The sequence below is a fragment of the Pteropus vampyrus genome, unplaced genomic scaffold (assembly GCF_000151845.1).
Source record: "Pteropus vampyrus isolate Shadow unplaced genomic scaffold, Pvam_2.0 Scaffold116, whole genome shotgun sequence".
NCBI lineage: Eukaryota > Metazoa > Chordata > Mammalia > Chiroptera > Pteropodidae > Pteropus > Pteropus vampyrus.
This window is the reverse complement of record NW_011888897.1, coordinates 4,264,605-4,278,214: the sequence shown is the minus strand read 5'-3', so window position 1 is coordinate 4,278,214 and position 13,610 is coordinate 4,264,605. Positions and strand designations below refer to the sequence as shown.

Here is a 13,610-nt window from a genome sequence, read left to right as displayed (position 1 = left end):
CACATTTTATCACAAAGCATTTATTGAACAAAAATAACATAACAATAAAAATGATACATATATATGAAAGTGAATGAGGATTTGCAGTCAGAAAAGATGTGTACAAAGAGACCAATGTTTAGGTTATAGTTCTATAAAACTTTAGCCATAGCAGTTTAACACTGATCAAGCAGACATATAAAAAGGAAGAAAAAAGTTAATATGTCCTTTGAAACTATGTTCTGACTAAAATAGTTCTTAAAAAAACAAACACCACACATGTAGAATGAGGCAGAGCTATAACAGTTATATTTCAATACCTCCAGTTCTCTGCTTGTGTTACAGTGGATTTTTTGGTCCATCAAACATTATGGTATTTTTCCATTTCTAGTAAATGGAGCTGCTGGAGTATGTGTTAATCATAATATTTGGAGGAATGGACTACAAAAATCAGGTATATAGTCACTTGAACATTTCCAATCAATCAGCATTAAACTTTTAAAATATTTTGGGTTAAGATTCTTGTACATTAGCTTCCTGTTTAGTTACTCTTTAACAATCATTCCTGTACTTGCAATAGTTCTTCTCTTAGCCAACAATTTTTTAAAATGCTCTATCCATCTTTTCTACCAAACACAAAGTTTTAGACCAGTAATTAAGCATGGGGAAGCAGAACTGGACTGAGCACCACTGTCCTACCTTCAATGAGCTGCGTGGCCTCAGGCAGCTCCCAGCTTCTCCTTTGCAGTTGTCCTTATCTGGAAACAGCAGTAGGACACATTCTCAGAAGCCAGGCCCCTTCTAACTCTCAAGTGTTATGTTTGGTAAATACCAGCTCGACCTGCTATTTTAGTACAGAATTATCCTTAGCCCAAGAGGGAGTGACAGTAGTGTCTGCTTGTGAATTTTGGAATCAGCCCCATTACTTTATATTCAGAGATGCATACTAAAGTGTTTGGATTTTTTCTCCAGATAAAGGCATATATCCCCACACATAGAGATGCTCAGTTCCAATCAGAAATCTCAAAATTTCTAAGTATAACAAAATTTTAGATTTTTTAGAAATCCAAGAATGTTTATGTTTTCACAAGCTTTTTTTTTTACCCCTTCTCATAATTCCTGCTATTTAATGCATAATTTAGATAATTATTCAGCCACATTTTAAATTGGTTTGTTACTTATAATTAAAGATGATCATTAACCTGACCTTGAATTAGGAGCGCTGGGCATTTTCCAGTTCTGCTACATTAGAACTTTCCTACCTAATGTACAGAACAATACCTTAGAGTGATGCCGGCTGATTTTTGAAGGAACCGAAAATGTTTCTATTATCACTGCTCTAAAATACACTACACAAAAGAATCTACTGCTGAGTGTTCCAGATTGTTATGTAATCAGTTCAGTGCCACAATGATGAGGTTACTGAGGGGTTTTATATTTGTTGTATCAGAATTCCTTCATTCTCACCATAAACTTAGTAATAACATCTCGATTTCCACAAGCAAGGCTATACCTGTACACATGAAGATGCCTGGTGTTACAAACTTGTTTGTATTTATCACCAGTCTGTGAACCTCTTCCAAAGCATAGGACTTTTTAAATGTTATAGTTCTAGCAGTTTAGAACATCTTAACTCGTAATGATACATGAAATGTATCAAAGGAGTATAATTCTCTTTAGAAAATGGGGAGAACCCAGGGCTATTTCTTTGAAATAAGTATATGCTAACCTAGGAAATATTCCAGGGGTATGGATTCAGTAAACTTGACGTAGCTTTTCCATCAGGGTTGTTGTTTGGGAGGAATCTAAAAGATTGTAAACAGCTAAGAGGGCTAGCCTTTCAAAGTTCACTTTTTTAAAAATGCACTTTAGAACATTTTCTTTTATGAATGTTTATTGTCTAAATATGGCTTAGTTTCTTCTTATAAAAACATTACTTGGACATTACATTTATTGAATTTCAGTTCAAAAGAGATCCTAAGGCAATTATAATTGAAAGCAAAAAAAATGAATATGAATATGCTTTCATATTGCCTATTTGTTAAAAATAATGAAATTCTACGAAAGCTGTTTGATACTAATTTTTGTCTTTCAAACATCTCAATACTAAAAAATATATAAATCATTTACATTAAACTAAATGCAAAGGAAGGCACAGCTGGTTATAGTGTATATAAGCACAGTTCAGCATACGTAGAATTAAAGAGAAAAAAAGCTTCACATCCTTATTAGTTACACTGAAAACCATTAAGAAAAGTTCTTCACTGTCAACAGTGTTCAACACTTAAGAGCTAAAAGGATATAAAAACAAAAACAATCAAATTCACTTAATGCAAAACAGATTTTCATATATACTTGAATATAAAAAAAGTTTTAAAAATGCTAACATAAATCTAGACCATCCATGTTATGAAAAGTGCAAACCAAATTAACAGAGGGTTTCACAAAGTCCTTCTCATGACACAGGTAAACTAGCCCATGGGTACTAGCCCATATTTGTTTCATCAGTTAATTGAGTCTTTAATTGTGGCCAGATGTCATCAGGACTTCTGAGAGTTTGAAGAAAGCAGTACTGGAGAAGCAGCTCTGTCCAGACTGGGGATGGGCACTGGCATGTGGCCATTAAGCAGTGTTGGAAACTGTAGGGCGACAAAAGATTTTTAAAATAATTATTGCAAATGCATTGCGAAGAACTTAAGTTCTTTACATTCTTAGACCATAGTGAATCAGTTCTGTCTTCACCCCTGTGATATTTGTAAGTTGTAAATTATTTTACAGAATGAGTAATTGAAAGATGACATTGAAATCAAGATTACATACAGCAGAGGATACAACCCAGAAAATGTCCCTAATGATTTTTTATGCATAGGCTACGAGAAAAAAAAAATGTATTTTACATCTTACTAAAATATAATACTAGTTTTAAAAGTTTCCAAGCTATTTAGAATGCTGATTTGCTTTGAATATTAAAAGAAATTAATTTTGAAAACCACAGGCAGCTGACCCTTTACAGTAATTTCTAATACTGTATTTTGAAATTGGCCATCAAAATGAGATGTTTTTATCTTAAAAGATTTAAAAAGCAAGAATATCTTTGGGGGCTGAGAAAGTATTCCCTCTAAGTAAAATGATAATATCAAACTTAATAGAGAGATCACTCATACATGACAAAACTTAAAGAATAAAGTTAAGAGATGGGAAAAAAATGGTGTAAATGATAGAGGTTTTGTTTATCCTCCTTGCGACCAAATCAAAGTTGTGACAGACACAGAGCAAACAGCAAGGAAAGTCACCTGGGATCTAGATGAACAGAAGCACTACAACTAGGGAGAGAAATAATCAACCTGCAACAGTAGAAGGTAAGAGGGGGCGAAGATACAAGGCTGACCAGTCCCAAGCAGTGGCTAAGTGGGACAGAAGCTGTGGCAGTAGCAGCCGGTAACTGCAGACGCCTCTTAAAGGGGCTGTGTCCGCGAGTGTACTTTCACAGTGATGGACCTGCTTGCTCTGGGCACCAGCGCCGGTTCAGCTGCACAGGGGGCACCAGGGACTTACAGGGGGATACTGAGTTGTCAGAGTGAGGGCCAGAGGTGAGGCTTTCTACCAGGTAGAAGTGCTGGTGGTATCCACTGTTCCTCTGTTGAGCCCTGACCCCTCCCAGAGTGTGGAGACAATGCCGCCATATCTGAGACATCATTAAACTGGATAACAGAGGTTGCTTGGCCCAAAGGATTTTCTGAAACCCCGCCTCCCCCAACTCATGGCCCCACCCAAGCCACATGCAGGTGTATGCTCCGCGAGTCCAGTGCTCATTGCTGAGCAATGCCAAGACACACTGGTGGCAGCTGGCCTCGGTTTCTGGTGTGGTTTCTTGAGGTAATTATAAGCACAGCATCTGTGGATTACTTGCTGAATCTTACGAGGTGGCTCTGGAGGGGCACAGGCTGGAGCTAAACTTGGCCTGCAGCTGAACTCCTCCCAGGACTGTGCCACTGGACACCTACTACACAAAGCTGCATTAATAAGACTGGGAGACTTACAAGCTTTGCTTAGTACATAGAAATAGTCACAGAAAGGCAGCCAAAATGGGAAGACAAGCAGAAACCATATGAGAGAAAAGAACAGAGATCCAGGAATAATGGAGTCAAGCAATCTAACAGATGCACAGTTCAAAACACTGATTATAAAGATACTCAGTGAACTTGGGTGAAGTGTAGTTGAATTCAGTGAGAACTTTAACAAAGAGATAAAAAACAAAAATGGAATTGTAAGTTATAAAAGGGAACCAGTCAGAAATGAAGAACATATTATCTGAGATGAAAAACATACTAAATGGGATAAACAGAGTGAATAAGAAGAAGATCAAATGACCTATATAGAGGATGGGAAAGCCAAGAACACTCAGTCAGAATGGCTAGAAAAAAGCCAAGATTGTAATAATAATTTAAGGAGCCTATAGGACGTTATTAAATGTAAAAATATCCGTGTCACAGGGTTACCAGAAAGAAAACAAGACGTTGAAGAGCTATTTGAAGAAGTAATGATGGAAAACGTCCCTAACCTGGTGATGGAAGTAGACATAAAACCCCAGGAAGCTCAGAGAGTCCCAAGAAAGAGGAACCCAAAGAGGCCCACACCAAGACACATCATAATTAAAATGCCAAAGGTTAAATACAAAGAGAATCTTAAAAGCAGCAAGAGAAAAGCAGTTAGTTACCTACAAGGGAGCGCCCATAAGACTGGCAGCTGATTTCTCAAACTATGCAGGACAGAAGGGCTTGCCACAAAATATTCGATGTGATGAAAACCTATGATCTACAACCAAGAATATTTTATCCAGCAAAGCTATCATTTAGAGTTGAAGGACAGATAAAGAGCTTCCCGGACAAAAACTAAAGGAATTTATCAGCACCAACCCAGTGTTACAGGAAATGTTGGAGGGACTTCTTTAAGAACAAAAATCATGAATCAAAAACATGAATAAAGAATGGTATTAACTGCATTCCTATCAACAAGTACCTCAAATAGACAAGAATTAAGTGCTCCAACCAAAAGATAGAGTGGCCGAATGGATAAGAAAACCAGACCCCTACATATGCTGCCTACAAGATATTCACCTCAGATTAAAAGACACACACAAACTAAAAGGGAGGGGATGAAAAAAGATACTGCCATGATGGACCTAGAGGTTTTTGTGGTGAATGAAATAAGATAGACAGATACCACATGATTTCACATACATGTGGAATCTAAAGAACAAAATAAACAACAAAAACAAAAACTCATAGATACAGAGAATATTTTGAGGGCTACTAGATGGGAGGAGCGTCGAGAGGACAGTGAAAAGGGGCAAAGGGATTAAGAGGTACAAATGGATAGTTGCAGAATAGTCACAGAGAATGTAGAGTGTAGCATGGGAAAGATGGTTAATAATATAATAGATATTTAAGGGGGAAGAGAGGTACTAGATTTAGTGGGTTGATCGCTTTGCGAGTTATGTGGATCTCTGATCACTGTGCTGTACAACTGAAACTGGTATATTATTGTATGCCAACTATAATTGAAAAAAAAAACTCATTGAACTGCACAATGTAAATATGAGCAACTAATTATTATATTTCAATAAAGCCAGAAAAAAAGTAGAGAAGTATCACTGTCATGATGTGTGTTTTAGCATATTCATAAAATATGAATTTTGAAAATCGAAAAAAAGAATAAAGTTAATTTCTGTATTCTTGGTAATTAAGATGATAAATAAGATAAAGGTATATGCTGTGATAACTTTCAGGTCTAAAAGAAATATGGCAGCTGTTCTCCCAAATGAACAAGAATAATTAAAGGCATCCTTTTAATACATGATTTTCACAACTAGATTTTCATTGTTTGAGATATGTGTCAGAATGATCTCCTAGGCTGTCTTCTAGTTTAATTCCTATTTGGTCTAGATGAGGTAAATATTAAACTTCAACACTAAATATCAAACTACAAAGCTTGGTACATGTTAGAAGTACAATAAATATTTGTAGAAGTAAATATATTTTCGTAATTTTCAAGCTAGTTCAGTAACTGTTGCATGTCTAGGCCTTACAATTTACCAGTGGTTGTCATTTCCTTTGATATCTAGAGCCTATAAGGTAAGTTTGGTTATCCTCATTTTATAGAAGAGAAAACAGAATTCAAATAAGTTCTAATTGGCTAAAGGTCATAGCTAATAAGCAGTAAAGCCAGCTTTTAAACCCTGTGAAAGATAACTGTGCTTTCTGTACCAAACCACCCAACTTATTTTTGGCAGGAGTTGGTTGCAGGGTGAGGTGCTCTTTAATTACTATTTGTTTCTTTAATGGTTATTGGCATATTCTAGGTTTTTGTTTCTTTTCTGACACTTCGGAATTTTATAGAATTTTTTTATAGAATTTTATGCATTTCGACTGAGTTATAAAACCTATTTGCGTGTAGTTTATACTCTTATTTAAGAGCCATGCTCTTAACCACTATTCCCATTAAGTTAGAATGAAGACTGGACCCTACAAAGGCCCTATGTTAGATTCTAGGGTTAGAGTAGTAGTGCAGTCCCCACTGCATTGGGGCTTGACTGTGCATATGTACATATCACACAGCTCCTTTCTGCTCTGCTCGGGCTGGAAGACTAGAATTCTGCTGTTCTAGTCTGGAGACTTTCAGGAAATAAGGTCTTTTAGCTCTCCTTCAAAAGACTGCTGATCTAAAACTTTCCTAATACTACATTTGCTCACTGTTTTTGTTTCCCTGCCTGAGTTAAAGTGCTAAGAATCAACATGTTGGCTGCACATGACCGTAGCTCAATTTCTTGTGATGGGAAGAAAGGCCGGGAAGAGAAACCTGATGACTCCAGGGATATAGTGACATCATGACAGCCTATCTCCACCCTACTAGGAAACCAGAGAAGCAAGATAGCAATCAAAACCTCCTTAGCTCCGCCTTTCTTAAAACAAGACCCTAAATCCAACCATGTATATAGCTCCTTGGACAGAGGAGATAAATATTAAATTAACCTCAATAAGCAAACAGACCAACTCAAAAAAGCACGATCTTTTTAATGCTTACTTTCTAAGACATCTCTCGACAAATTCTTAGGCACTGATTCAGTCAGTCAATAATAATTATTGAGCATCATCTATGTACTAGGCAATGTGCTAGATGCTGGTGGCACACCACAGTGATCAAGGCGCAGTTCCAGCCTCTTGAGGGCCCACAGTGTAGTGGGGGAAATTGCCAAATGGAACAAGCCATCGTAATACAAAGTGGTAAGGGCTAGACGCAACAGGAGCAAAAGAACTACAGCTAGCGTGGAGAGAGCCACAGAGCGGTCAGGTATGGGATGGAGGGTGGAGGAGACCGATGAGGCTAGAATTAGGTAAGAAGGGAGTTTGCACTTTATCCAGCTTTGCTTCATTCCTGTCCCTAGGATCCTTTCTATTCTACACTCACATATTCAAACAGATAGCAATCTTTGGGTCTCAAAGAGGAAATAGTGATTTCCACATGATAGCAAGTAATGCTACTACTTCGAGATTCTAGTGTGTGAATGAATAATGAATGTGCTCGCCTAGGACAGGGAGCTTACTAACCAAGGGCCCTGGATACTCCTTTTTTATTATGGAACAAGAAGAAGAACTTGATTATGATTCATGAAATTATGCAGATACCTTTCCTGTTACAGTATGGCAAAACTCTTCACTATTTTCAATTTTCAGTGTTATCACTGAATGTTGAGTAATATTTAATATTTTAGTCTTTAATGATATTTTATAAAGTACAATTTTTTAAGTTTTGCCTTTTCCATAGTAAATTTCCAGTTTTCATAGTCAATGAAAATTCCAAAACATTTCAAGAACAAATTGTTCCATTTATGATAATCTAGCATGACTACTCCATTTCTGCTTCAGTGAAAATTTTGTCTGCCTTTGAAGGCTGCCTTTTGCCTACAACCCCATTAACATAAACACCCTTTAGAAACTTAACATTTTAACTGGATGTGGGGCAGAACTCACTATTACCTTTGCAGGATTTTTGGGGAACACATCCCTTAGAAGTTCAGTGTTTAAAAGTTTCTTTCCAAATGCTCACCTGGAACAGCGTGTTTGGCCCTTGCAGCCTGGCAGGACTCAGTGGAGCTACTGGACTAAGGCTGCTCCAGAAATGTATGCTGGACAGCAGTGGACTCGGGGTCAGAAGCAGTCCATTTGGTGTCTGGGAAAAAAAGCACATAGACAGTTCTTGACATAGATGTCGCCTGACTCCAGGAGTGATTAGCAGTGTGGCTAGGTGCATCAGCCATGAACCAAGAAAGAAGCCTCACCATCTTAGGAAAACCTGACGACTCTTGTTATTTCTGCAAGAAATTATATTAGCAATTTTAAAAAGAAGAGAGATATAGACCAATTGCCTTCCGTGAACATTCTAGTGGAAAGCTCCAGTTTGTGGCCATTTTTTCCCAGATGGTTTCTCCAGTTTGCTCCCCGCTCCCGTTTAAACGAGACTTAGTGTACAACAAAACAGGACCCCGTGAAGGGGCTTTATTATTATTATTTTCCCTATATTTTCTTAGTTTTCTTTAGTGGACATCTACTACTTGGGTTACAAACACATATTTAAAAGGGCCTCCCAAGCTTCACTTTCCCTATCAATGGCCCTTTAGGATTTGCTACTAAAATAACTCTGTAGCAGCTTCTTCAAAAGCTCTGAATTGGGTTTTCCAGATTTCACTCCGGATGTGGGGCTGATGCGAATTCATCTCCCTGGCAATGGTTTGAAAGAAAAAAAAATCCTTTCTTGTCAGTTTGGGTGTAAAGCCAAAATGCTGGGTTTCCCAGGAGAGTGCCAAGGACTGCATTTGCTTGCACACACTCAGCAGGAGTTTTGGCCTGTAAGCCAGCTAGAGGGCAGGAGAAACAACCCTCCCCAGCTGGTAAGCTTGCATGGCTTTTATCCTTGGTGGAGGCAAACTCTCTGGCCCAGGGTGGTTCTGCACCTTTGGTGACTAGAAGGAGCCCCTCAGTGGTTTGGTGATGTCAGTAGGTAGGTGCGTCGTTTAAGAAGAACCACAGCAGAGGCACCAGCATTTCAGATTGCATCATGCTGGATGCTACGGTGTTATTTTTTCCTAGAATTGGCCTAAGCAGCTTTGTTAATTATCGAGAGCATTTGGCTTAAACCGAAGCTGAAAGGTCTGCTCTGCTTAGTGGAATGGAGACAAATACCCCAAGGTTCTCAAGCTCTGAAGCTGCTGAAAGGTAAACGAATTTATACCAAATTATTTGAGTCTTTGGTTCCACAGCACTTCCTACATATTGAATGAATGAGGTTAGTAGGATAAACAACATGTTTTGGATTAATTTTTAACTTTCCATTTGTTCTAATCCAAGGTAATTTCACCGGTGTGCCAGGCCATCTGGCTTAATGGTCAGGACTTACCGGTGCAGCACAGGCTCTACCAGGGATCCGGCCTCGGAACCACTACTTAGCTAGGTATCTGCTCCATGCCTCAGTTTCCTGCTCATTAAAGTGAGGAGAAAAAATACCTACATACAGGATTGTTGGGAAGATTAAATAAGATGACCTATGTAAAGCTCTTAATATGTGCCTGGCACATAGCACATGCTCAACAAGTGTTAAAGACTGTTATAAATTAATTAAAGGTCTACCTGACACACTTAATGTACTTCACCTATTCATGGGAGAAAATCTCAACTGCACAGCAGCAGTCCCCAACCCATGGGCTACAGACCGGTACTGGCCCACAGACTCTTAGGAACTGGGACACGCACAGCAGAAAGTGAGTGGTGGGTGGGTGAGCCAGTGAAACTTCGTCTGTATTTGCAGCCGTTCCCCAGTGCTGGCATCACCACCCTCAGCTCCACCTCAGATCATCAGGCGTTAGACTCTCAGAGGAGCGCCGGTCCCTGGTGCCAGAAAGGCTGGGGACCACTAGATAGAAAAGTGCTTGACGTTCTGTAACGGCCAAGCCAGTTTCATCAGCTGGTACTTCAAGGCTTTTCTCCATCCTGTTAGGCTCAAGTCCACAGGCTCAGGTGACCTGAGAACTAATATTTGCATATTACTCTGGAGCCGGGTTCCAACCACAGTAAGCCACATTAACATTTAATAACCAACGTGTTCAGAGCCTCCTCATATATACCCACCAACAAAGGTCTCAAAGCTATAGAGACAATGAGTCTTCTAAACTACAAAACATAGCTGTCTTTCTCTCATCCACGGCCATAAATGTATACGTATTCTTTTTTAATTCTTTGAACAATATACAAGGTATAGCATTTATATTTTCATAGTCTAAAATTTATACCCATGTCTGGATTTGAGGTGTTTGCACATATGTTTTTCTGAAGGATACAAGGTATATTCAGAAAACAGTAGCTTTCTGTTTTTCTCATGCTTAATGTTTGAAATATCATCTATAATATATGCAAATAAATATTATGAAATGACTTAATTCACTCCTCTCCCTTCCATCCCTGATCTCCCTAAAGATCCTGTGGCCTTAAAGAAAAAACTATTTGGTTGCTCTTTTAAGGAAAGTTCCTATAAAGCCTGCCCTGGCTTATCTCAAGTACAGTGTGAGCTCTCAGAGCCTTTCTCCACAAGCTCCCGAAGTCAGGCAGGGAGGGCTGAGCCTGACGACTTGGAGCTTAAGGAGCCACAAACAAAATGCATGCTTCCTCTTCCTTGGGCTCTTCTGAATGGCAGAGTTCCTGATCCCATCAGCTGCTCGGGGAGGAGATGCCCGAAGGCCCAAGAGGAAAAAACTACCAGGCTCTCATTTTCATCCTCTCTGCTCAGCTCTCCCACTTAATAGTGAATCTCTTACAAAACTCAAACATCTGAGGTAAACCTGGTGAGCTGGTGTCAAGACAAGCCACACCTGAGTGTCTTCTGTTCGTAGTCCTCCACCCAGATCATGCCTTCCGACCTCCTTCTCCTCCTCCCTACTCCTTGCCTCCCTCTGCCCATCAAAATACCACCGCTTCAGAGGCTTTCCTGCTCTCCCCTCAATCAGATGACATTCTCTTTTCTTCTGAATCCTTATAACGCTTTTTAATCACCTTTTTTATTAGCATGTTCTGCCTCGTATTATGGTAATTAGCATATTTTTATTATCCTACTAATACCGCCTTTCAGATATCCTGCTTATCTTTATTCCTCCTGTAGGACACAGCTACCAAATACTTGATGAGCTCAAGCGATCGATCGTAACTCTAGACGTATGCCCTTGCCTCTCACCTGTTGGACATCTCCACGTGGAATGCCCCACATGTTCAAACTTGAATTTACCACCTTCTTTCTAAATCCAGTGTTTCTTATGACTCCTCCATTTCTGTCAGTAGTACTACCATTTATCTATCCACTCAACAAATACTGAGTATACAGTATGTATCAAGTGTCAGAGAAAGGATACAATCTAGCATCCCAGTCACCGTGATGCAAAATGCCTTCCCCTCACCATAGCCTCTAGGCAAGGTCTGTGGATACTTCCTTGAACTGACTTTTATTTATCCCTTCATTTCTCTTTCTGATGCATCCAAGCCCCATCATCTGACAGATGGCATTTGGCAATAGCCACCTAAAGCAGTCCACCTGCCTCTGGCTTCTCTCCCAATCTATTCTGAGCTCCACCACCAAATCAGTCACTTGCAGACATTACATTCACTAGAAGTTCTTTCAGAAAGGGGGGTGGGGGGCGCGGGAAGTACAACCTCCTTAGCCGCAATTCTAGGTTCCCCTATAACCTGATATCAGATGCTCCCAAAATTCCCTATATCAGGGGTTCCCAACCCCCCGGGCCGTGGCCTGTTAGGAACTGGGCTGCACAGCTGGAGGGGCAAGCAAAGCCTCATCTGTACGGGCAGCCACTCCCCAGCGCTAACATCACCACCTCAGATCATCAGGCATTAGATTCTCATAGGAGCACTGGCCCCTGGTACCAGTTCTTAGGGTCCTCTGTAATTTCACACCACCCTAAATTATATATTGCCCCTTATTCTTTACCTACTGGACAGTTAAGTGTAGCGCATGAGAGCAGGAACTGTGTGTGTCGATCTCGCGTATGTCTGTATCCCCAGGCGCCTAGCAAATGGGAGGTGTTCTATAATTATTTCCCAAATGAATTAACAAATAGTAGCCATTCTTTAGTTAACTGACTAGAAAGGATACACATGAGCTTCATAACAAGCAGTATTTGTAGATTACTTGATTTGGGGATCTGAGATGCTGATAGGTCATTAGGGCTTCTGGAAATGAAGGAGAGAAAATCAGGAGGTCCATTTAACAGTTTGTTGTAGCAACAAACATGTCTAACTCTCTCATAGATGCCAAGAGAATTCATGGTAATGCCACTTTGGAGTGAAAAAAAATCCACAAATAAAGGTGTCAGTGAATCCCTGGAAACTCCTAGAACTGTCTGAATTCAAATAAACGTGGTTTGGAGGACTTTAAAAAGAGAAGTGGAATCATCCAGTAGTTGGTGTAGCACTGAGGATGCTGATCTTAAGGGAAGGGGGACAAAATGGAGAATTCCACAAGGGTCTAGGGTAGGTACAGTAAGTGGCAGGAGAAAAAATAAGGGCAGAAGTGGGGAGGATGGCGACAGGATAGGCCCCCTGGGCAGGGTAGGGCGGGGTAGGGGGCACTACTATGGTTTGTTCACCCCAGGCGGCCTGAGCTGGAGGAAGCAGGAAACTTCAGTGGGAGTGGCAGGTCACTCACGACCTGTCTACCAGTGACATCTTCCACGGCAAAGCGCTCCTAAGAGGACAACTGCTTCCCCACAGGCTGAGCAGGGGAAGTGTTAGAGTGGGATGAAGGAAAAACAAACTTTTTTCCTTCTGTGATAATGGCAAAAGGGACCATGAGATGAGAGACCACCCCAGAGGTGGGACAGGACACAGTGAGCCCTGACTGCTCCTCAGCACACGCATCCGTTTCACTCTAAATTCCCACCTTACGATTTTGGCTCCAAGTTGTTACATCCACCAGTAAACAGTAAATGCAGGAAGGAGGTTTTAGCATCGGTCCTCAGCAAGCTGTCTCTGCTCAATTAGTGCTAATCGAAGGCTGCGGCTAATAATAAAGCAGCCGGGGGCATGCATGCTCAGACTCTGATGGCGAGTCCATGCCCTGGGGCCTGCACGGATCTGAGCTGAGCATCTTAAACGTCACACGTAAGATTAACAGAGGCCTCGGCTTAAGCGAAGGGAAACGCAATGTGCCAGCCTCCGATTCTGAACCACTTCTCCATCGTCAGATGAGAGAGAGAATCAATGGAAGAGGCAAATGGAAGGAAGAGACCCAGATGATACAAGGTGCGGAAGATGCAGAGGATCAGAAGTTCCAGCTGGCACCACTCAGGCTTCCATGGCGCCTGGCTAGGAACCAGGAGAGTTTCACATCCTGGCTCCTGCCCCGTCTCAATTTCTGTAGCTCATGCCATCAGAGATAACATCCTTGCTTTTTTAGCTACAGTCCAATATGACCTTGGCAGCCGAGCTCCAACTGTATATCACTCCTTGATACCCAGCTGGCTTTTGTATTCCCATTTTTCAGTTCCTCATAGTGCCTGCTGTCTCCATGAGGAATCT

At 40.5% G+C, this 13,610-nt stretch overlaps 1 protein-coding gene across 2 annotated transcripts in view; it reads right to left on the bottom strand.

The window, feature by feature from the left end:
- Nucleotides 1–13,610, bottom strand: part of ELK3 (ELK3, ETS transcription factor) — a 36,694-nt gene continuing 23,084 nt past the window's right edge. For both annotated transcript variants that reach the window (XM_011365920.2, XM_023533981.1), the window contains 2 exons: nucleotides 8,086–8,208; nucleotides 1–2,618 (listed from right to left, as the gene is read on the bottom strand). In XM_011365920.2, coding sequence (XP_011364222.1) covers nucleotides 2,520–2,618; nucleotides 8,086–8,208 — 222 coding nt within the window. In that variant the 3' untranslated portion in view covers nucleotides 1–2,519. The remainder of the gene's footprint in view (nucleotides 2,619–8,085; nucleotides 8,209–13,610) is intronic.